The sequence below is a fragment of the Puma concolor genome, chromosome E2 (assembly GCF_028749965.1).
Source record: "Puma concolor isolate L17-30 chromosome E2, mPumCon1.1.hap2, whole genome shotgun sequence".
Lineage (NCBI taxonomy): Eukaryota > Metazoa > Chordata > Mammalia > Carnivora > Felidae > Puma > Puma concolor.
Genome location: NC_141681.1, coordinates 2,304,244 through 2,328,068, shown reverse-complemented (window position 1 = coordinate 2,328,068; position 23,825 = coordinate 2,304,244). Strand labels below are relative to the sequence as shown.

Here is a 23,825-nt window from a genome sequence, read left to right as displayed (position 1 = left end):
GGGGGGGGGGGCGGCTAGCAGGGTGACCTTCAGGGAGACTGAAGAAGGACGGTGTCGTAGCGGGGCTGTGTTGAGAGACTAACACGGGGGTACGGCCCAGGTTGCAGCAGTAGAAGCAGAGGGGGGCAGACAGACTCCAGGAATTCTGGAGACACGAGCAAGGCTTGGCTGAACCGAGACCCAGGAGGTCAGATCGCCCGATTTCTCTGCAGCAGAGGACCGATTGACCGTCAGAAACTTCTGAGTTGCCAGCACAGTGGTTGTATTTGCTTCCAAGCCAGGTGGTGGGGGCCTGTGAGTGTTTCAGCGGGAGACCGGCCCACCCGCGTGTTCCTGTGGGGGCCCGAGGAAGAGTTCCGGGGGCCGGCGGAGCGCCGCCACAGACAGCTGCTTTGTGCGAGCAGCCACACTTGGCCTGTTTCTTTCCCAGGCCGGGGCGGCCTGCGGGTGTCCGTGAAGTGGGGGGGGGTCCCTGACCCCGACTACGTGTGTTTGCTGTTTTTTCACATGTGATTTGCGGAGAATGAAGGAGTGGCTTTTCAAAAGGAAAACAGTCCCCTGCGCTCAGTCGTGAGAGACCGTCCACAGGGAGCCTTCCTGGAGCCGTGGGGCCTGCCCTCACCGACTCCCTCCCTCCGACGGGGCCTGTCGAGAGAGCAGGCGAGGAGTCGCCTGGAACTAGGCTGGAACTAGCCATCTAACCGTGGCTCTGAGCTTGTGGCCCCATCCGCCACGTGCAGCCTGCGTTCCCAGCTTCCCAGCCAGAGGAGCAAGAGGGGCGCGGGCTCGGGGCCCGGAGCCCTGCAGACCCTGGGGCGGGCTGCACCTTTGCTGTGGGCGGGCAGGCGGGATGTGGCCCTCGTGAGAGCCCGGCTCCGTCACACCTGCCTGGAGCAGGTGAGGGTGGAAGCGGGGTGTCGGGGGCCTGGGCAGAGCTCGAGGAGTGGCTGGGTGGGAGGGTGGGGTGCCTAGTCCCATTGCACACCCACCTGCCTGCCGGCTCCTCCCATCGCGAGGCCTGGGCTTTCCCCTCGGCCCCTAGTGGCCGGGGCACAGTCCTGGGCTGAAGGGGCACAGGCGGGCTGGGTTCGAGTCAGGACTCTGGAGGGTTGACCGCATGGCTTTGAGCCAGTCCCATGTGCGCCGTCACGCGTACTCGGACGGCAGCCCGCAAGGGGGCAGGGGCACCATCTACACACACTAGGCCCCTGTTGTCGTCTCTCCGCAGCCCGTCCTGGACTTCCTGTGAGAAGCTGTTCCCCGGGTGAGGGGCCCTCTCAGTGGGAACTTTTAGATGTGATTTTGAGGCGTTAAAAGTAGTTGTTGATTTTTTCTAGCTTTGGGCCGGTTCAAATTGTTGCACAAGAACCAGAAAACAACAGGTGAAGCAGTGGATCGGACTGCTGAGGGCCGAGTGGCGAGAGTGGCGAGAGTGGCTTTGTCGCGCCCGCCTCTGTTTTCAGCTTCCTGCAGACCCGGGAGCCTCGCTCACGGCTTCCAGAACGCGACAGCTGCTGCCGCCAAGTGCAGTCATCACGGGGAGGATTCTCATCTAAATTTCCCCTTTTTGTTTGTCAACAGAAGTAGTTTTCTCTCTTTACTTTCTCTGGGGAAAAGGAATTCTGAAACATCCATAGGCCGTGTGTCTGAGAACCGCTTTTCTAACGAGGGAATGTGCGTTTTCGGGAGGGAAGCGGTGCCTAAAATACTCCCTGAGAAATACACGCTTTTCAGGGTGCAGCTTTAGGGCTCCCACGAATTGGAGGGCTCCCTCAGCCGTATAGGTCGTGTGCCGTGTGTACAAGCAGCACGTTAGTATAGCCGTAAACGTCTGGAACGTTTTTGGGCGGGGCTCTCAGCTAAGAACGCCAGCCGTTGCCTTCTCCCCCTCGATTTGCAAATACGACTTTCGTTCTTACGGTTCATCCCAGCGAATCACCGAGCCTCTCCTGGACTGTATGGTGGAGCAAGTTGCTCGCCCGTGTGAGTTGCTAGAAACGCGACGAAAGCACCCGTCGGGTGGGCAGTCGCAGACCTCTGAAGGTATCGCGAAGCCTGCTGGTGTGGGGGTGAGGTCCCGTGGGGCCCCCGAGCCCTCGGGAGGTGGTCTGAACTCCACTTGGCACACGCCAGAGCCCTGTGTTCACAGGGGATGGCGGCCCCCGGGTCCGTCCCAGCAGCTGCGCCAGTAGAGGGTGGTGTTTCGTGACCGCGCAGCCGTGACGCAGAAGCTCGTTGGCGCCCACCTGCATGAGCTGAGGTGCGCTCCCCTGGTGCGCTCGGGGCGTCCCGGGGCGGTGTCACAGAGTCACAGAGCGCTGCGCGCTGGGGGCTCAGAGCAGCAGGGAGTCCCCCTTCTCTCCGCCCCGGAGGCCGGAAGCCTGCGATTCTGGAGCCGGCTGGCAGCGTGGGACAGCACGGCTCCTGTCACTGCTCGTGTCCTCCCCGTGGACGCGCTCCTCTCCTCTCCTTGTCAGGACACCAGTCCCGTGGGATCCCAGCACACCTGCGCCGGCCTTCTTTCCAAGGGAGGTCACGTTCTGAGGTTCTGGGAAGGACGTGGATTTCGGAGGACACTTCACGGGGCACAGGGCTCGGGTTCTCCGGAGCTTGATCCTCGAACGCGGTGTCTTACGCGGCTTCTGTGGGGGTGCCCGGCACATGTGTTTGGTAACGCCGAGGCGCCAGAGGGAGTGCAGAGGGGGGCAGGTTTGGTGAGCACAGGTGAGAAGGTGAACAGTCGGGGCCCTGGCTCACAGGTCGCCCGGACACAGGGCCTTGGGGAGGCCCTCAGCCTCCCTTTCCTGCTTCTCCTCAGTCGGGGCCATCACTGCCTGGGGAGCAGGCCTCGCCTGGCTCTGCGGCCTGGACACTGGACAGCACACAGTCTGTGGGGAGGTGGGGTGACCTGTCCTCCTCACTCGGGGGCTAAAGATTTCTGTTGTTTTTCTAGGTCAGTCGCTGTCAAGTGAAGACCAATTCTAAGAAATAAATTTCTGGCACGCAGTCTTCTGTTCTTTCCCCTTGAACTTGAGGTTACGTGAGCAGTGATAGTGGTTTTCATTCCTCTGTGGCTGATGAGCCCCATGCCACCCACCGAGGATGTGAGATCGCCAGCTCTGTTTCTTTTTCCCACAGTGCGTCTCAGCCCTCTGTGGGGCTCATTGTTGGAGAGCTGGAGTGCGGTTTTATGATTTGAACCACCAGTGTCGGGATGGGCGTTCCGGGATGTGGGAAGGCACTTAATGGTGACGGAGCTTCAGCTCTTTGGGAGGGAGGGGGTGAGCAGACAGCTTGCCGGGGAAGCAGCAGAAGCAGGCTCAGAGGGACCGTAATTTTGGGGGGCAGCTGAGAGGGTTTGCCTGCTGAGCATTCTCCCCCAAGATGGTGAGGGGACAAGTGGCTTGCCTTCCGGAGGAGATGAACCCCCACAGCTGCCTGGGGACCCCATGTGCTGGGGAAGGCACCGGAAGCTGCCTGGAGGTGGCCGCGTCTCCTGCACAGGGTCGCTGCTCACTTTTGTCCGAGGTCTCCTGTGTGTCCGTGGGTGGGGCCTCGCGTGCTGTGTAGGGCAGGGAGGTGCTCCTGGGGGTTATGTGGCCATTTCTTCTCCACCCGGCTGGGTGCTGGGAGGCCTGGATGTTAGCTTCTCACTCCCGACAGTTCTACAGGCTCCGAAGCTAGGGTGTTGACTGTCTAATTTTGTGCGTCTTTCTTGTGACCATCACATGTGAAAGGTGTTTATTTATGGGGGTGTGGGGAGAGAGAGAGAGAAAGCCCCCACTAGGGAGGGTCAGAGAGAGGGTGAGAGAGAATCCCAAGCAGGTTCCAAACTGTCAGCACAGAGCCCAGCGTGGGGCTCGGTGTCACAAACTGTGAGATCGTGACCTGAGCCGAAACCAGGAGTCGACACTTAACCACCTGACGCACCCAGGCGCCTCTCAAAGTAACCTCTTTGCCACTCATCGTAAGACGTCTCTTCCACCGTTCGTTCGTTAAGCTGCGGTGCTCCGTGCTGTCCGAAAAGACAGGTGCGCTTTCGGAAAAGTGGGAGAAAGCTGCATTTCCAGGCAGCACAGAGCGGTCTGAGGCTGCACCCCGACACCTCCATGAGCCCCCTGAGGGCAGAGCCGAAGCCTGCATGTGGGCACCTTGGGGCGCACCTTCCCCCTGCGCCCGGTGCTCTCCGCGGGGAGCTGGCTGCGCTGCTGACCCGACGGCGTTCCTGGCGGCCGCGGGATGGGTGCTGCCGGACGTGCTGTTGGCAGGAATATGCAGCGAGGTTTCCGGAGAATTTAAAAACGACTGCTGTGTAACTATACAGACGTATGTTTTTTCTTCAAAGGGTGTAAGCCAGGCTTTGAACTGGTAAATTGGTTTTTACAAAGTGGAACTTAAGTGTTAACGTCACACATTCATATGTGTCGTAAACGTTCATTTCTGTTACCAAGTATTTAGAATTTCAGGCAACGTCATTAGTTTCTAGCAGCATTCGGGAGGCTTCTCCCTGCCTGTGCCGGTGTGGGGACAGGAGGGTGGGGTTTATTTAGGTCCTCTTACTGAAGCGCGTCCCGGGAAGGGCGTTCTGATGGCGCTGGGTTGCCGTTTCCCCTCTCTCGGCACCCCTGTCCTCGGCTCTGCTGTGACGCCAGAGTTGGTAACCAGCCCAGAATGTTCCGAGTCAATCCCTTGAACTTAAAGCCATCGTGGGGCACGTGGCAGCCGCTCAGTAAATATTGATCGATGATTTGTGGCTATTTTAGAGGTGACCTGGAAATCAGCTAGCAAGGAGTTGGGCCTCATTTGTGTATTTCCTTCTGTGCACGAGGCTCGCAAAATGCGGCTGGAAGTTCCTTGGATTATTTTCCTTTCTGATCCTGTAAATCCTGTGTCTCCTCAACCCAAGGCCTTTTCATCTAGAGGACAGAAATTTTGGTTGTCGTATTTAGAGTCAGAGGTCTTAAGCACATGCTCGTGAAATCAAGACGCATCTTTCCAGGAGAAGAGAAACTTGATACTTCTGTGAATTTAGGAAAACGACCACTCCCTTTGTTGTGATTGTCTGGCCGGTGGTCTCGGCAGGAGGAGGTCTTAGGGATCAGGCGGCCGTCACGCTCTCCGCGGACAGTGTAAACGCGGCCTTCCTAGCAGTCAAAACAGGAAGTTTTTCAGCTCTGTCTTTTTATTATGAAAGTTTTGAATTTCATCCACGTGTTTTCCTGTGAGTCGGCGAAGTTCCGCGAGCCGCTCGAGTGGAGGTCATCCAGTCGAAGAGCGTTTCTTGTGGTTCCCACGGTGGTGACTGACTTCCTGTTGTTGTCTCGGCAGAGAAGAGGCCAAGGGTCCAGTGAGGGTCTCTGTCGGCCCCCTGCGCCTCAGTGGCCCGCCTGATCCCCCGTTTCCTTGTGGGGGAGGGAGGACTCCGGTGCCGTTCAGTCACGTTCTGAGAGCGCTCTGTGGTGTAAGTGGTTGACGAGTGTGGGCGTCAGTAAGATGCCCCGCCGGGCCCAGAGGAACCAGGGCAAGGCCGCATGTGCCTCGGGGAGCGGGGCTGCGGGCTCTCGGGGATAAAGACCGATGTGCCCGCGGGGCGTTTTCCTCCTGACCGGGCGCAGAGGGAGGGCACAGCGAGTCACAGAAGTCGGCCTCGGACTCGGGCGGCGACGGAAGAGTGTCTTCAGGTGGATCGTGACTGCGTTTAGTCCACCAGGGCCGGGGCATCTGCCGTGTGCCCGGGCGGTCTGGGCTCTTGGCACAGCACACACAGTAACTGTGTCCGTCCTCTAGGTGTCAGCCGGACAGGGTGCGGGTGGGAGGGACTCAGGGTCCAACGGGCTGGTTCCGGGCAGGGCCGCTGAGGTCGAGTCTGAGCCGAGACTGGGGGGAAGGGGGACGGCCGCAGGCCCGGAGGCACGGGCGGAGGGGAGCTGGTGCTTGCGGACGCGGCTCCAGGGCGTCGTGGGCTTCGGTTTTAACCTCGACCTTCAGGCCCCTGAGTGCCGTGTGTGGAGTGTGAGTGGACGTGGTTGAGCGCGGGCGTCCTGGAGGCCCGTGGGGCCCGGTACCCAGCCGGCCGCCTCGCGGACCAGTCAACGCGTGAATGTGTGACGTCGCGGGTCCCTGCCGGTGAGGCTCTCAACCCCCGGCCACGTGTCGCCGTCCCGTGTTCGTGTGGCTCGCACACGGCCGGGACGTGAGGAGTGGCCTTCGTCTCGCCGTCCTTTAACACGGGGTGTGTGCTTTCAGGTCACCTTTTCTATAAATTTGGGATCACGGAGTCTGACTGGTATCGAATCAAACAGAGCATCGACTCCAAATGTCGGACAGCCTGGCGGCGAAAACAGCGAGGCCAGAGCCTGGCCGTCAAGAGCTTCTCGAGGAGAACGCCGTCCTCGTCTTCGTACGGCGCTTCAGGTACGCTCCGTTCGGAGTCCCGAGTGGTGCGCCCTGGGGGGCTCGGGGGGAGCGGGCCAGCACCACCCACAGCCCCCCTCGGCGCGGCGACGGGGAGCCCGGCTCCGTGCACGCCCTGCAGGTGAGTTCTCTCGGGACCGCCGTGGGTGCTGCGTGGGGTTCCCTGAGCGGCAGGACGGGGCCGGGTCTGGCGGCGAACGCCGTCTCCTGTCCTCCCTCCGCCAGGTTACTGAGCGCGCCGCTGGGTTCTCGTCCTTGCCGGTGTCTGCGTGGGGGGCGCGGACGAGGCAGGGGTCAGCCCGGGTCGTCGTGCTCATCGCTGCCGCTCTGAGTTAGACTTCCCCAAAAGAGCACGGGGACATTCCAGATTTTCCCCTCGGGCATCGTGGGAAGACTGGCTTTTCCGAAGCAGAAGGTTCACCAGGAACGCCACTGTGACTTCGGTGTTGCTTTTTTAAAAGCTTTTTAAAAAAATCTCCACAACGTCTCCCTTGGCCTCGGCTCGTAGAACCGAAGCCCCGATCGGGGTCGCGGTCAGGACCCCAGGGCAGTGCGGGCAGGGTCGGCCGGATTCTCGTTCCGCAGCACTGTGGCGACAGACCCGGTGGCCCGGCATGCTTGCGGGGTCTTGCCTTTCTGCAGCAGACCTCGGGAAGCGGCTTCCCTCTCGTTGTCTCGGTAGCGACTTGCGAGCAATCCCTGACGACGAGGGGCGGCCACACACGTCGTGCCCCCAAGCCGTGCTTCTCTGAGCGGCAGTGTCGAGGGACCTTCCAGCCAGGGATCTAGGCCCTTCTCGCACAACGAGGAATCCTGTTTGGGGAACTGAGGGAGGTAGCGACCGTACGATGTGCTGAAGCGGTGGCCTCTGAAGAGGTAGCCCGCCTTCGTGGGTCTCGGGCGGGCGGGCGTGGAAGCCATACGCTCAGGGAGGTAGGTTTCAGGAGGGCCCGGGATTGGCCGCCCTCTCCCTGGGGTCCGAGGGACCTAGCACGGAGCTGGCCCCTGGCTAGCGCTCAGTGTCTGTCCCGAAGGAGCGAGGAGGAAGGGCAAGATGAGGCTTTCTCTGTGGAGACGGCACGGCCCCGGTTCAGGACCCCCGGACAGTGGCCCGGAGCCGCGAGTTTCTGACAGGCAGCGGGGGTGCTCTCGGGCCGGCCGGCACCATGTTTGAGGGTGGAAGGTGTTGAGTCCGGTGAGTGGCCGGGCGGGTGGGCTGGGGGACCCCGACTCTGCTTCCGTCCCCCTGATCGGAGACTCGGGGGGCGTCTTAGCCTCCTGCTCAGGTGTGATTCCTGCTGTGTGGTGGTGGCGTTCTGACTTGTTTCATACTTACTTAGGATTTTTCATCTCCCTTCCAGTCAGTAGCGTTCCTTTCAACTAAATGATAGTAGTTCTGTTTACCGAGACAGGAGTTTCTTCGATTGTTTCTTTGTTTACTAAGCCTGTCAGCATTTCTTCTAAGATGCTTTGGGTTTGAGTAACTCTCAGGTCCTGGTGGCTTCTCGTGGGCAGTGAGTGGCCGCCGTGCAAGCTTGTCTTTACTTCCCGAGGGCCCTGGGCGGGCTTGGCACGCGGGGCGTGAGCCCAGCGTCTCAGGACACCCTGTCTGGAATAGACGGTGTCCGGGAAACCCCGGCCGCCCGCCGACACCGGTGGCTTTGGAAGAACAACAGTAGCCCCTCGCGTGGCCTCGGCGGCGGCTCCTCTGTCGGGAGCGCAGCGCACTGGCACGGGGAGGGGGCAGGGCTGCCCTCGTCTTGCCCTTCCCGGAAGCGGGTGTCATTCCTGCGTGAGAGGGCCGCTGCCAGCCCCGGGTGGTGTGCAGGGAGGAGGAGGAAGAGGACGAGGAGGAGGACGGAGGTGGTGCTCTTAACAAGCCTCGGGAGGGAGACGAGCGCGCGGTTCCTTTCCGGAGGCCCGCGCGCCTGGGGTGGGTCGAGGAGGCGCTCTGAGCTGCTGTAGCCCGTCCCCGGCTCCTGCTCGCGCCCCGCAGCCGGCCCTTCCCGTGCGGCCCGCCGGCAGCCAGAGCTGCCTGCCGCGCGCCTGGAACCGAATTCTCGAGGGACCCAGAGCGTGTTTTTCTCTTACCACGCTTTTAAAAAAGTCCATTGCTTTGGAAGTTCCTGTTGATGTCATTGTTTGCCATTTTATTATACTGCATGTTTGACTAAATTAGAGAAAACCAAGTCGGTGATTAGCTAACGGGACTCTGGCAGGTTCTCCTTGCTCTGTTTGTACACTCTCAGCTTCACAAAGCAGATCTGAGACTGAAGGCTATTCTGGTGACAGAAATGATCCGGGAAAATGCAGTTAAGCCAGGATTCCTGGCTTAATTCAGAATTGGTAGTCATTCCGGCAGGGTTTGTCTTATTTATTTTGGAATTACCAGATAAAAAAGGAGTTTCCAAATAAATAATATAAAGGAAATTCTGAGCCGAGGCTAGTTTATTTAAAGCTGAATTAGTACTGCCCGTTTGAACACAAACCATACAATCCCTAGTGTCATTGAATTCATAAAACACCAATTTATTAAAACATTTGTCTTGTACCGTCCCACCTGGCAACACCGTGGAAACTTTTGTAAGTGCTTAAGTTAAAGGTGGCTGCATTTCACGGTTTAAACTGCAGCCCGGCACACTCCCTGCCGGCCTCATCAGTGAGTTGAAGGCCTCAGGAGGGTGTCTGTGCAGCGCCCAATATTTTAGAGCTGCAGCGAACCATTTCGTAACAGTCCACTGCCTGCCCATCTGTGGGTGCAGCGGTCTCTCCTCCGGACAAAGAGGGGAGCGGGGGTGCGGGGGCTCTTGGAGCGGCCTGCCTTTCTGTTGCACACTCTTTCCTTTGTATAATTATAGGGAGCTGTTGATTAATTGGCAGATTCAAGAATTTGAGTCTTAGGTTTGAAAAGCATTTACTTGCTACCCATATGTCCTGTCTTCTGCAGTTACTTTAGAACCTTGGGGTTCTAATTCTTCTTGGATCTCTGAACCCCTTGAGAACTGGCACGATCAGCTGATGTTTATTGACACTAGAGCAGGAATTATTTGAGCATCTATTTAGTTACGTAGTTACGACTAACCTGCAGAGTGGACTCTAAGTGTTTTGGTCACGTACCCTCTTTAAGACGTTGGAAAGCGTGTATTCCTCCTTACGTATTTTTAAGTCGACATTTTAAAACGTTGACACCTGAAGCTTTTCATTATACTTTGAAATCATTGAGAAGGATGTAATTTCTGGCATAACGCAAGTATTAACATTTTAACACCATTATGTTAGTTTTTTATTTATTTATTTATTTATTTTTTTTTTTATTTTTTTTTTTATTTTTGGGACAGAGAGAGACAGAGCATGAACTGGGGAGGGGCAGAGAGAGAGGGAGACACAGAATCGGAAACAGGCTCCAGGCTCTGAGCCATCAGCCCAGAGCCTGACGCGGGGCTCGAACTCCCGGACCGCGAGATCGTGACCTGGCTGAAGTCGGACGCTCAACCAACTGCGCCACCCAGGCGCCCCTATGTTAGTTTTTTAAATGTAGGCAGCGAGGGGCACCTGGGTGGCTCAGTCGGTTGAGTGTCCGACTTCGTTTCAGGTCATTATCTCATGGTTTAGTTCATGGGGTTGAGGCTTGCATGGGGCTCTGTGCTGACAGCTCAGAGCCTGGAGCCTGCCTCGGATTCTGTGTCTCCCTCTCTCTCTGCCCCTCCCCTGCTCATTCTCTCGTTCTCTCTCTCTCAAAAATAAACATTAAAAAAATATTAAAATGTTATGAGGTGGAATGTATATACTGTGTCAATTTAATGCCCATGGAATAGAAGAAAAATAGACTCATTTTTCGTCTTTTTTCTCCTTTGTGTTAACAGTCCACATCTCGCTGAGTCTCATCCTGTTGTGTTTACGTTTTCTTAATGTCCGTGCACCGTAATTCTCTGCGGAAAAATTGTATGCACAAAATCAAAACGTTTTTTCTGAGCCTTTAATTTTTTGAGCGTTTAAGAATATTCTGTTAAGGTATCATTACAACTAAAATTAATACGCAACATGTCAACACAAAGGTCTCGTTTGGGATTAAACAAAGGAAGTGAAGGTTTATTGGAAATGCATCTTTAAACAAGAGGATGGAGAGTTTTTTCCATAGAGGGCTTAATTGTCCGTGAACAAATACCGATAACGTACTGGTGAGAAGCAGGGTGTAACCCCACCTTTGTGCTTCTGTTTCACTTCTGCTGACGAATCCTGAGCAACTCGTTTAAACAAGCAGATGAGACTCCTCTGTCAGAATAGTCCTTCCCCGGACTCCTGTCCCCCGGTCAGAAACCTCGATCCCCAGCACTGACAACTCATGACTCTACAGGATGCCATAGCCCCTTCACTGGGACCTGCCGACTGCTGTCCGGGAAGGAGGGGTTTCCTTTCCTCTTTGGGGGAAGGTGGTGCTGGGGAGGGAGGGAAGCCCAGAGGTGTGCCCATGGCTGGCCTGTCCCCCGCTGGTTGCTGAGGCCCTCTGTACTTCCCTGCAGAGACCGTGATGAGCACGCCGCCCCCCGCCAGCGAGATGCCGCAGCCTCCGCCACAGGCCCTGCACTACGCCCTGGCCAACGCCCAGCAGGTCCAGATCCACCAGATCGGAGAGGACGGACAGGTCCAAGTAGTATGTGCCCTTCTCGCTAGTCTGCCTCCACCGGGGCCAGGGCAGGCAGGGTGGGGGCGTGGCCGGTGGGGAGGGCGGGCCCCGGCTTCCCCTGCGTTTCCGGGTCGTGCCATGGTGGCTTGGGGTGAGGTCAGAGCGCCAGTCTAAAGAAGTGGTTCGGGGTGTCGGCTCTGCATCTCCTAAATGAGGGTGGTTCCTGAGGGGGTGTGTCCTTGTCGGTGTCCCCTCGTGGCTCCCCTGCACGTGCTGCCCCCGTGGCCGCCGTCAGCTCTGGGGGTCGGGCCATTCGACCATCCCTGCCCTTACGTGTCATCCTGGGAGGCGCTGTCAATGCATCATAGATAGTCTTCTCAGTTCGGAAACAGGGGCACCCTTTTCCTGGGGGAAGAAAATTTCCTCCTGGGGTCAGTGGAAAGAGCTTGTGAGTGGCCTCGGGGATCGCATAGCACTTCCTTTGGATGCCTGGCTGTATCTTAGACTCGTGCGGGCAGTTGGCTTAGCAGTGAGCCACACCCCTGCCTCAGCCCTCCTTGTGTGGTCTGGCCCAGGTAGAAATTCCTCCAGACTCATGCTGGCCCCTACGGCTGGGGAGAGCAGGAGGGCGGGAGCGTCACCAGGGGGCGGGAGCGTCACCAGGGAGCGGGCCGTTTTCATGCCCCCGGGGTCCCGTTGGCCGTCCAGTCACACCCAGCTGCGTGACCAGGCTTTTTCCTGGAAAGCTCAGGGTGGCCTCAGTGTGACGTTGCACTCAGCATGCTGCCTGGAAAAGGGCCGGCTTCCGGAAAGTGTTAATGAGCGTTTTTGCGGGAGGGGGGCGGGGGGGGGGGTTCTTCATTTTGCAGATGAGATAGATAGCAGTTGTAGATGCTGAATAGAAATAGTGAATTCTTTGTTTAGGTGACAATCACAAAGGCAGTTAATTCTTACCTTTGTAGTAAGAAGGTTCTTGAAAGAACTCCAGAATAACTTCAGAACAGTTTACACGCAGTAAAATGAAAGCAAGAGAAAATCCTGCAGTGGTGTTGAGCCATGTTGGCATTTATGGGAATCGTTTATCTGCCTGTGTCTACAAACCTAAGTGGCTCAGTCAGTTAAGCGTCCGACTTTGGCTCCGATCCTGCGGTTTGTGGGTTTGAGGCCCACATCAGGCTCTACGCCGACAGCTCAGAGACCGGAGCTGCTTTGGATTCTGTGTCTCCCCCTGTCTGTGCCCCTCCCCTGATTATGCTCTGTCTCTCTCAAAAACAAATAAACATTAAAAAAAAAAAAGTTAGTCTAATTTTGTGGGAAACTTCTGTTTCCCTTCTTTTCCAAATGACCCTCACATTCTTAAATTTGCCTGTTGGGTAGCAGTTAAAGACTTGACAGATTTTTCCAGGCCCCATTAAGAGTTAGCCATAAAATGTTCTGTACGTGTCACATTCTGACAGTTTAATTCCAGGAGGCTATTTAATAAGCTTATACTATGCGTATATTGTACTATTCAGGATTTAGTTGTCCTGGATTGCCAGCAGGTAACCGAAAACAAAAGTTCCAGAAAGCGCTTCTCGTTTCCTGTGGCTTTGATTTTCTTCTGATGCTCCTTGGTGTGTTCTCTTGTTGCGGATCCCACAGGGCCACCTCCATATCGCACAGGTGCCACAGGGCGAGCAGGTGCAGATCACGCAAGACAGCGAGGTGAGTGGCGGCCTTCAGAGCTGCCCAGGGCCCACCCAGGGCCCACGGGCTCTTTCCGTGGCGGGAGATGGGCGGGGGGGGGGTCCCCGGATGACACGCACGTCCAGCCGTGGCCACCTGACTCCTGCTTCCTTAGGAGGCGATTGTGCTGGAGGGGAGGGACCGTGGGGAGAGGGTCTCAGGATGTGTTAGGAGGGAGGTGCTTTCACCCGGAGGCCACGGGCCACACACGTCCGAGCCTTGTGAGCGGGCCGTGTGCCAAGGGAAGAGGCGCAGAGATTCTGAGGGGCAAATAGGGATGTGCCGCCGAAGGGGTGCTTGCTTGGTCCCGTGAGAAGCGGGCCTCACGCAGGAGCACGGTCCGTTTGCTGACTGGTGGGCGGGCAGGTAAGCAAAGGAGGAAGCCCGTACTGGGTGGGAGAGGAAAGGAGAGCGGACCCGGGTTGCGGAAGGCCGCGGGCGGGGTGTCCTCTTGGGGGGGTGGGGAGGCTCCGTGTCAGAGGTGCCCAGGCCCAGCCAGCGGCCCGAGACGTCTGGCAGGATCCTCCACTGCGCAGGGCGCTTAATTTGCTCGTAGCCTCCAGAAGGAAAATCTATACAGATTTGTGTTTTAATAGTCTTGCTGTTAAAAAAAAATCATTAGACTGCTGCTCGGATTTCAGTTTTTTGATCAACTTTGCCCTTTTGGATTTCATAAACGCCTCCCTGTTGTTCATGCGATCCCGCATTTTCTGTTTCTGTTAGGAATTGAGTGCCAGGAATTAGAAGAAATTGCTGCTGCCACTAATGGTTACCTCGTAATAAGTTAGAGTATGTGATTAGTTTTATCACAGTAAAGCCTTAGATTGTTCCTTTAACAATTAAGTATTTTGTCACAATGAAGGTATCCGTGAGGACAGTGACAGAAGAGCCTACCAGACCTAAACCAATCATTTTTTCCCCAAAGACATGACAGTGCATTTCCATCTGGTGAGACGCCAGTGGGCCTGCGTCTGGTTGGTTGTGTTTTGCCCTGTGTCTTCCTGTGTCCCCGTCAGGGACGCTGGATGAGGAGAACGCGGGACCTCTCTGTGCTGCTGTTGGTTCTTGTCATCAGAGTTGTTTCAAAATGAAATGTTCGGGGAAAAAACGACATTTTCATTTGGGGTCAGGATGGGGGGAGGTGAGCACGACGTCTTTCACAGTTTTTCTTCTTAAAAGAGGAAAAAGTGTAAACTCAGTTTTAAGATATTTTGTTGTGGAGTTTTTATCGCTACAAGGGGCTGAACTTTTGTAGAACTGCTGTTAGTGGTTTTGCTGGCTATTCACATGTGGCACGGGGCGCTCCTGCCCCTGTCTCCTCGTGTCTGGAAGTTGTTCCGGTCCTTGACTTCTCCTTTTTCCACCCATTCTGCAGGGCAATCTCCAGATCCACCACGTGGGACAGGACGGGCAGGTGAGTGTGCATCTGCTGTCACTTACCACCCGCTTGCCGAGCGGGTCACCAGACCTCGCGTGCCGCGGGGCCGGCCCGGGAGTGAGAGGGTGGTGCAGCGTTAACTTTGGGGAAGTGCCGGCTTTACCCTTGCTGGCCGCAGACATCCTGAACGACGTGGACCCGTGGCAGTGGGCCTCTGGGCTGCATTTGGTTCTTTGTGGGAGTTTATGTAGCTGTTTGTAGATGGAACCGCACCGGCTCTTTATCATTGTTAAGTTCCACGAGTGTTGTGGATGCTGGGTTCGTGCAGTCGCTGTGTGTTAGAACGAACTCGGTTTTGTTCTTGTGTGTTACTGCCAAACGCCGGTCACCACCTTCCCAAGTATCTCTGACGAAAGCGTAACTGCACAGTCACTGAGCACCTGATACAAACTGTCTTTACAAAGGAGAGTGCTCCTGCTGTGAGGGTTTGAGGGCGTGATTTGCTTTCTAGATCGAGTCTAAATTCCTGGTGGATTGGGGATGGATATTTTCACGTCCTTTTGAAGAATTTGTATTAAAGAGACCTTTATAACCTTTGAATAATTACGGGAGAGAGTCTGAAGAATCTTCCTTTCCTTTGAAACGTGACTTACGAGCCACAGACCTCGAGCTCGATTCGTGTCGAGATGGTACGTGCTGTTCTCGAAACCAGCCGTGTTCTCCCCTTCTGAAACACCTGTGTGCGTTCCCGTTGTCAGTGACGATGGCCCGGTGTCTGCCGTGCATGGGGCATGAGGACGTGTGTCCCTGGAATCAGAAGCGGGAGGACAGCGGCACCCCCCGGGTTTCATCTGAAACCCTCCGAACGCCTGGGGAGAAGTGCGCAGACCTTAAGTTCAGTCACTTGTTTAGATCGGAGTGCCTCGGTTTTCGGTTTCGTCTTGAAACCTGCGCGTGAGGTTTTCATCAGAGTCTTAAGCCGAAGCATTGCAGGGTTACCGAACGGTCCCCAGTGGTTGCCTCTGAGCCCTGTCTCGGAGATCGGGTTGCTGGTCAGGCCCGTACAGGTCAGTTCTCAGCAGGTTTGTGCCGCATGTTTCTCTCGGTTGGGCACGAGATGTCCTGTCTGGGTGGGAGAGGACGGGTCGTCATGTGTAGTTTATCTCTGGTTTTGACAACTTCGTGGTTTGTGTTTATACTGGGAGTGAAATTTCATCCTAATGAAAATGTTGCTGAACTTTATAATCCGTGAGAAAGGAAAGTATGTTACATTTGATATCCTCCTCGTTCCCGTCTCTATTCCTGAGCAGGATTCCACTCGGGAGTTTTGAGAAATAATCAGGCTTTTGTAGCACGTGAGTACCGTGCCGGTGTGTATGATTGTAGAGCGCACGTCCCCAACACCCCGTGAGAGCGGAGAGCCCAGCCTCTGTGGACGAGACGGCAGGTGCTGCTTTCAGCTCAGGAAGGGCTCCTGTGGTGGCCGTCAGAAGAGCCCCTCTCGGAAGAGTCCGCAGACCGGAGACTTGTGTGCACAGTTACCAAGTGCTGTCTCACCGGAGTCGGCCGTCGCGCCCGGGCCTGTCCTCCGTGAGCAGCCGTCCTTTCCCCTGCGTTCGACTGTCGGGCGCCCTCCCTGCTTCTTAGCTCCCTGCTTCTTCGCCAGCGCCCTGCCAAGTCCCCACAGCTGCCATCCTGATCGCCGTCTGTGTCACACATAACGGTCTGTGAACCATCCGATTCTGTTTGCCTGTGGAATCCCATGCTGCCTTCCCACCTCGGCCTGATTCTCACTGTCCGTCGTGTTCGTGGGCTTCCGATGACACACACACCTCGGGGGCAGGCAGGGGCAACACTGGTGGCGGCTGGAGGTGTTTCAGGGTCCGTCACCTTTGTTCTTTTCTGAAGGAGACTCTGCTCTCTGATTGAAGTAAGCAGCGTGTGTTCACGTGAGGGGTGAGGCGAGCCGTGTGTGTTCGTGTAAAGCTGCCTTTTTCTGGCAAATCCGCCAGCTGCTCTTTTCTTGTTTTCTGTTTGTGGAAATTCCTTTTTGTTATTTTATCATTTGGCCGGTTCTTGTTCGTACTGAGTTACCCTGCTTGTGACCACTTCGTTTTTTAACTTCCCCAAAAACTTGAACAGAGAATGATGTTTCACAAGACACAGAAGAAGCCTCCACTCACCTCGAGGTCGCTGACAGGGTGACCTAGAAGTGTGGCCGTGTCGCAGGTGGGAGCGTCCGTGGTTCACTCTCCCGCCCTCGCCCCCACGGCCCGTCGGCTCTGTCTCTTTGTGCACCGGCCTCCCCCGCCCGCAGGAGGACAGTGCCGAGGCGTGGTGGCTCCTTCCCCTCCAGACGTGGCCTCCCCAGTTTCCTCGCGATGGAGCCTTTTCCCGGCCTGGCGTGGGCGTTGGCGTTGGCGTTTGGTTTATCGAAGATCGACCGGTTGCGGTTGTAGGCAGCAGAGGTGTTGAAAGGCCATCTCTGCTCTGCAAAGAGAAGAGCCTCCCTAAATTCCAGAAGCCCCCCGAAGAAAGTCACGTGTTCTTGTTGTTTTGGAGTTCACAGACCCACCGCCGGTCTCATTAGCTTCATGTTCGGTTCTTACTCGGTAGTTCTGTCTGTCACTGGGAATCATTATGCAGCAACGCCCCAGATCCTTCCAGAGCAGCCGAGAGTCAGGGGCCAGCGCCCACGCCGCCCGGCCCTCTCGTTCCACTTGCTTCCCGACCGGGACCGCCGAGCCCCTCCCCATCCTGCTCCTGTGGGGCCGTGGTTGTCCTTGGTTTTGTGGATGGGATGGAGGGACACGTGTGCTGTGCTTTGCTGCCGCCGGTGGGCCCGTGAGGCCACGTCCAGAGCGAGGGCTGGCACCTTTGTCGTGGCCTGTCGGGTCGGTTGCCCTGCGTTCGCACGGCCCCGGGCTTGTGGGTCTGCCCGTGCCGCCACAGACAGTGCCGTCTGTGCTCTTCGGGCTACACGGGGCGAGATCCCAGTCCTGTCCTGTGTGGGGCCCCCTGGGCTTCAGCCCTCATGTGGCTACGGGGTCACGTGAGAGTGCGCCTGGCGCTTTAGAGACACGGGCTTAGGGCGCTTGTGTCGTCCCCCAAGTGTGGGAGAGAAGGGTCAGAGGAAGGACAGCTGACTTGCAGCCCGGCGGAGAACCACAGGTGTAGTTGGAAGCCGCATTCCGGGGGACAGTCACGGCCGAGAGCAGGTTCCAGGCGGCCCTAGGCCAGGTGGCATGTTCACGTTTCCTATTCTCTTCCCGGCCGTTCCTGGCTACGTGCAATGACCGCTTCCTAATCCTTCCTGATCTATTTTGGGGGGAAGCTAGATGGCCAGGTTTGTTGAGGTTGAAATTAAAATGCAGTCGTTAATTCTGGTCACGGGCTCTGGGTGAGGGCGCCTTCTGGGAGTGCGACGGAGGAGCCTCAGCGCTTGTGGCCCTGTTTCCAGTGTTCCCTGGTGTTCAGAGAGGCACTTGGTTGGGCTGGTGCCTGCTGTGCCGATGTGTGTCGTCCCCAGTCTGAGCACGGGGCCCGTGGGGGTGCAGGTGACTTCTTGTACTGTTCCCGGCTCAGTGAGCACTTTGGGGCTAACCTCTCCTGCTGTGGGAACGGAGAGCCGTGAACTTGGAACGGTGAAGCGCCGGGAGTGCCCGCGTGGTACTTGGAACCGTGGGATTTGTTTGAGAGGGTGGGCCTTGTGTAGCAGACCAGATCAGGAGCAGAGAAATGTGGAATTCTCAGGAGGAGGCCGGAGCCAGTCCTGCCCCGTAGCGATTCACAGGATGCCAGCTGGATGTGTGGATGAAGCACGGATAAAAGTGTGAGGCACGTGAAGTGATCTCGTGCTTAAGGGATTTCAGTTTCCTGAGTTAGCGGTTGGTATGACGGGAGGAGTTTTAATTCCGTGTGGATTTTCAGAAGATTCTGAAAAGGGAAAACAGTTCTCAAGGATTAAGAGCCCTAGGGTTGCCGTCTGCGGTGGGGTGGAGGAGACGATTGGGATGCATTTTAAAAGAGAAACGATGGCCTTCCTCAGGTGCTGGGAGCTTTTTCACGGAGCGACGTGCGTATGCAGGCGGACCCGGGTTGCCTCAGGGAGGTGCTCTTGGTGCGGCGGTCGTGCCCACCCGCGCTGGGCCTCTGCTCCGGGTCCTTCCCGCTCGTCGGGCCCGTCCTTCCTCGCTCACTGCGGCGGGTGGACAGCCAAGGCACGTGGTGGAGTAGATGCCGGCCCGTGGGCCACGCGCCCGTGTCCACGGTGAGAACGTGGTTCTGCACCGCGGCTCTCTCGCCCTCTCCCTCGTGCGTACGCACGGTCGGAGTGGGCTCGCAGAATGATAGTGGCTTCACTGCATGCTGATTGCTTTCATGCTTTTTATTCTGTCCTGTTCTTTCTGTTGTTTTTTTTTTTAATCTTTTTTGAAGATTGGTTGTGATGGTTTTGAAGATTGGTTGTGATTAACTCGACTTTGTGACCGCAGCTTGAACAGGACCAGAATCGATGACCACTGATGTCACTTTAAGAGCTAAGATGTTCTGAGTTCTAAGTTCTAAGATCTAAAGTTCTAAGATGTTGTCATTAAGTAATTTTTAAAACATTTACAATTACATAGCGTTTACGTCGTGAACATTAACACACCTTTCTTTTCATGTGTTGATAAAAGATAATTAGATAAAGCAGTGCATAGAAAGCTTATGCTTTTTTTTTTCAGAGTCTCAGTTAAGTTTAAGAAAAACGATTGTGAACACTTGAACTCCAAACTCTTTTTCAGCATACTTCTGAAGCCACCTCATCTACTTCAGGAAAATTGGGATACTCTTGGTACTTGAGCGTTAAAATGAAATCTTCCCGAAGGAGTTGGGAGTTGCCTTTCGTCGTCCCGGAGCCTCCACCTCCAGTGCCGTGTCACCTGGCTGCCCCTGTCGCTGGGTCTCCAGGCCTTTTGCTGCTCACGCGCGGGTGGTGTGTCCTCACCGCGACTGGGGGCTCCCGGGGAGGGGCGTGGAAGAGCTCCTCCCGCCGAGGAAGCAGGGCGGGGTCTGGGAGAGGGGCGGCCCTGTCCTGGAGGGGCAGTCGCAGCTGGTCTGTGCCGGAAGGCCCGGCTGGGAGCGGCTGTGGGGGTCAGGCCGGCCTCTGCCAGCGACAGGGGGCCTCTGTCCCGCAGCTCCTTCTGGACGTAATGTGCCTGAATCTCCTACTTGCTCTTGGTCGGAGAATTGGTGGTTGGGGGCACCCCCCACCCCGGGTCGGCCCTGTGGTGCCGTCTAGGAGAGGAGGGCAGTTCTGGCAGAGAACAGCCTGTCGTTTTGTCAGTTTTGTCGTGTGTGTATGAGAGAGAGAGAGAGAGAGAGAGAGACATTATTCGCAAAGCTGTGTACTTAAGCATTAGTTAATTAGGAGATACTCCGTTTCTTGTTAATATTAATGCCATGAATGAGCCTTTTAAAGAAAGAGTAGCTGAACCTGATCAGTGAAAAGCAACTTAACTTAGAAATTTAGCTGTTCAGGGGCGCCTGGGTGGCGCAGTCGGTTGAGCGTCCGACTTCAGCCAGGTCACGATCTCGCGGTCCGTGAGTTCGAGCCCCGCGTCGGGCTCTGGGCTGATGGCTCGGAGCCTGGAGCCTGTTTCCGATTCTGCGTCTCCCTCTCTCTCTGCCCCTCCCCCGTTCATGCTCTGTCTCTCTCTGTCCCAAAAATAAATAAACGTTGAAAAAAAAAAATCTAAAAAAAAAAAAAAAAGAGAAATTTGGCTGTTCAAAACGAATAAAAGTTGTCTGTTACGGAAATGCCGCACGGGGTTTGGTCCTCTTAGGGAACCCTCGGCAAGTAGAAGGTGAGGTGGCACGAGGCACTGTGTTTGTGTGACCGAAAATCCCAGGTGGGGACCACGGTGCTGCCGACACAGGAGCTGGGGAGGAAGTGGCTGAGAAAACCCCAGGCCCGTCTTTAGCAGCAGAGTCCCTTGTAGAGTGAACCTCTTGGTCAAGGCAGCCTTTTTTACGAGCGTCAGCGAGCCTTGCTTCTGTCCCTGCCCCAGGAAGCTGAGCCCGGCAGGCGTTAACGAGACGGCCCTGGAGCACGTAGGCCGGTCACAGTGGCCGCGGCGTGGTGTCCGGCTCGGGCCGAACTCCCGCTTTGTCGGCCTTGCCCCTCCATGCATGGGAGGGGCTTGTAACGTTGTGTAGACGTTTTAACCTTGGTGAGACCGTTTAAAAAAATACTTTCAGATGAGTAACACAGGATTCGAGTTTGGCCCGGTTTTGTGCATTAGTTAAGAATGATGCGGTCGAAAATGTTTTAGGAGTCACTCTTAAATTCTAAGAAGATTGTGCCTCGGTGTCTGTCCTTTCGCCGTAACTTGTCCTGGCACAGGCAGTAAATTCCAGACTTATATCGCATGGCTGTCTGCATTTCATCGTCCAGGAGCCTTATTACCTCCAGAGATGTGTCAGCCTGTTTTGTCCCGCTCCTCGTGATGCCGGCTCTTGTCTGGGGCAGGGCGAGGCCGTGCGGGCTCGGGACTCAGGAGGACGACGCTGATCTTGAGGAGAAGGGACGTTCCCTTTCCACACCGCTGCCCTTCCCGTGAGCAGACCTTCCGGGAAGCAGAGGGGCCTGTGGCCAAGAGTGTTGTTTGGCTTTCTGACTTTGAGGCAGACGTCCCAAGGTGCCTCGTAGATGTGGACTTGAAACTTTTCAGGTTTGAATGCGAGCCTCACAAGTGGGGCCTGCCATAAACAGTCCCCATGAAGTACAACAGGTCGGTGTTCAACCTTGGATTCCAGGGACCCTAAGCTCGATAGGGGAGCTCAAGGAGGTGCTTGATTACCTGTCGTCTGCTGGGAGAGCTTTCTCGAGTACGGGGGGCGGGGGGGGGGCGGGAAACAGGCCAAGTTCCTGTTGGAGGAGGGGTGGTGAGGACACCCAGAGCCTGCCTGGGGTTGCTCTGTCCGGCCGTGCCCTCACACCACCTCGCCTGCAGGACAGGCAGACCCGGCTCTGTGCGGGGACGTCGTCTGTGCATTGTAGAGTCTGGTAGAAGCTGTGGTGTGTGCCCTCTGTCCTGTCACCTGTCGTCAGAGCCCCACGATAAGCCCCCTGCGGCTGCGAGTCAGAGTTTGGCCCTAGCGAGACACGCTCACGGTTCAGATCCCAGCTCTTCCTGAGCTTGTCCTGGACGGAAGACTCCAGTGCGTGGTGCTTTCTGGTCTGAGATCCCAAGTGGGAACACTGAAGGCGCCTTCCAGCCCATCCCAGACTCCCACCTTCCCAGATAAAACACTCTCAGATCTGTGTTACGTCCACAGAGGACTTACGCTCGGTTCACAGCTTTCGGGCACCAGTGTCCTGAGTACGTGGTGCTTCGTGAACTTAACGCTGGTGTTTTGTGCCCTTCACAGTAATAGACCGAAGCGTTGAGGGTGAATTCTGCTTTCTCTTTATATGGCTAGGACTATGTACAGGTTTTAAATAAGTGTAAAGATGCCGTCTGACTTTGACCCCAGTGAGTAGTGTCCCCAGATGCTAGCAGAAGGGAACCTGGGACTTGAGGGGGGCTGACGGGCGGTACCTGTGGCCGGGCCCAGATGTGATCGTGGCTCGCCCCCACCTCAGAAATCACACACAACACAAACATTGGCTCTGAATTTGTTCCAACGGTTTTTAAATTTGAATGGTGAGTATTGGATAAAACCGTTGCCGAGTCTTTGTTGGGAATATTTGGACGCTCAGGGTTCAGGTAGCAACAGGTACGTGCTCTGGTTCTGATTGATTTATGTGATTGAAGCCTGGGCCAACTCACGGTAGTTTTCCAGCTCTTCCAATCAGTTGGAAGGACAACTAAAAAACTGTACCCAGTTTAAGAGATTGCAGTGCGGTTGTAGAATTAGACGTGGGAGTACAGACTCCGTGCAGAGAGGTTCAGTTTGAGTAGTGCAGGGAAGAAGCGGCCGAAGACAGAGGGCGTTTGTTCTGAAATGTTGTCAGTGTCGGATTTGTTTCCGCAAAACGAGTTGTGATTTGAAAGTGTCAGGTATGAATGCCCGTGGCAAGCAGGACAGATGGTGGTGTTGTAGGAATACGAGCTCGCGTGGTGGACCCCCCTCTGCTGTGGGTGTTGGGCACCGTCAGAGTGGGAGGCCGGCCGGCTTGGGTGCCATAGCAGAGGTGGGCGTGCTCTGAGGTCGCTCGCTCACTCGAGTCATCAAGCTTCCCGCCATGTGACTTCATACCAAGACTGGACATCGCCTGTGACTCATTATGTTGCTAAACCGAAAATGCTTTATTTTCCCCTCTTAACTTCTCTGAAGTTAATTGTTTTCTTGGGAGGTTAGATTACATCAGGCATAGGAAATGTGTTGTTTCAATTAGAGCATATTGTAATTCTGCTTAAATTGAGAACATTCTTTAGGAGAGCAATGGGGTCCCTTGCCCGCCAAGCATTTTGGTTATGTTAACAAGGATGTAAATCTTGTCTCTTGGGTTTCCTCGGATGATTAAGGCAGAGTCAACTGGGATAAAGGCAGTTAAATATGGGCAGGGTGCTTTTCAGTTAGTATATGTACCGCTTTTGAGACATGTACTTGGTGACGATCGCTTGAGAATTTTAAGTTGCCAGTGGAACAGAGTCAGTGGTTCATCTCACTTGGTCATGGAAGTGCAGATGATGGTTGGACAGGAAGGTGCTTGTATTCCTTCAAATCGCAGACATTGACTGGCATTGGCACGGCAGTTACAGGAGAGTCTTGGTCTAAATCTGCCAGAATTAGAACCAGTCGGCAGTGAGTCGTGATTCAGTTGCCTGAAAGTACAAACAAGCAGAAATCCATATGTCTGGGTGACTGCGTGCATGCGTGCATCTATTGTATTTTAAACTATTTGACGCTGGTTGCGGGTGCCGAAAACCTGAGAGTAGAAGCAAAGGCAGGAGGACTTCCCCTTGCGAGGAGTTGAACCGTCACTCTTGATTCAGTCACCTCTTGCTCTACAACAAACGGCCTCAGACATCGGGGCTGCCGACCACGGCTGGTCGTTACCTTCATGACTCTGGCTTCGCTGGGTTCTGCACCGGGTAGCATCCCAGGGGTCCTGGAGTCTGAGGAGGGCGCCCTGTTGAGGGTGTGCTCCTGGGGCCGGAGCTGGCCTGGCCCCTGGCTGGCGGCTCGGGCCCCACGGCATGCTGGCAGGGTTCTGAGAGGAGAAGTCATCGGCATTTGAGGACTGAGGCCATTGACCCTGCTTTCCTTGGCGGTCGGTGTGGAACGTCTGTGCCGTGATCGTGGGCTGGGAAGGATAAGCTGTGAGGTTGCCTGCAAAGAGGATCACGGCGTCTCTCGGCATCCATTCTGTGCCCAGTGTGGCTGGCCTCTGAGCCCCTTAAAGGCGGGGCCCATGTTGTAATAGGGAGGGACCCCGCCCACGTGCACAGTAGGCCTGTGGGAAGCGTGGGCTGCGGGGGCAGCACTGAGTTATGAGCACCTGAATGTTTCTATGGAGACGTTTATGGGGTGAATCACGCAACACGCTGCCGCCCCCAGAAATGACCCTGCCTGTTTAGGCTGATGGGTTGGGGGTTAGTCTGTCAACACCAGTGTCATGACCTCGGGCAGACAGAAGCCCACTCGTGTGGCATAAATTTTTACACTGAGAAAGTTTGTGTGATTTGTGAAGGT

General features: G+C 55.8%; 1 protein-coding gene across 6 annotated transcripts in view; it reads left to right on the top strand.

The window, feature by feature from the left end:
• The window catches only part of BANP (BTG3 associated nuclear protein), a 113,534-nt gene that overhangs the window by 69,949 nt on the left and 19,760 nt on the right, over positions 1 to 23,825 (top strand). For 4 of the 6 annotated variants that reach the window (XM_086688726.1, XM_086688727.1, XM_086688724.1 and 1 more), the window contains 4 exons: positions 6,247 to 6,414; positions 10,935 to 11,065; positions 12,671 to 12,742; positions 14,139 to 14,177. In XM_086688726.1, coding sequence (XP_086544852.1) covers positions 6,247 to 6,414; positions 10,935 to 11,065; positions 12,671 to 12,742; positions 14,139 to 14,177 — 410 coding nt within the window. The remainder of the gene's footprint in view (positions 1 to 6,246; positions 6,415 to 10,934; positions 11,066 to 12,670; positions 12,743 to 14,138; positions 14,178 to 23,825) is intronic. The other 2 variants (XM_025920475.2, XM_025920469.2) reach the window with 1 other exon arrangement.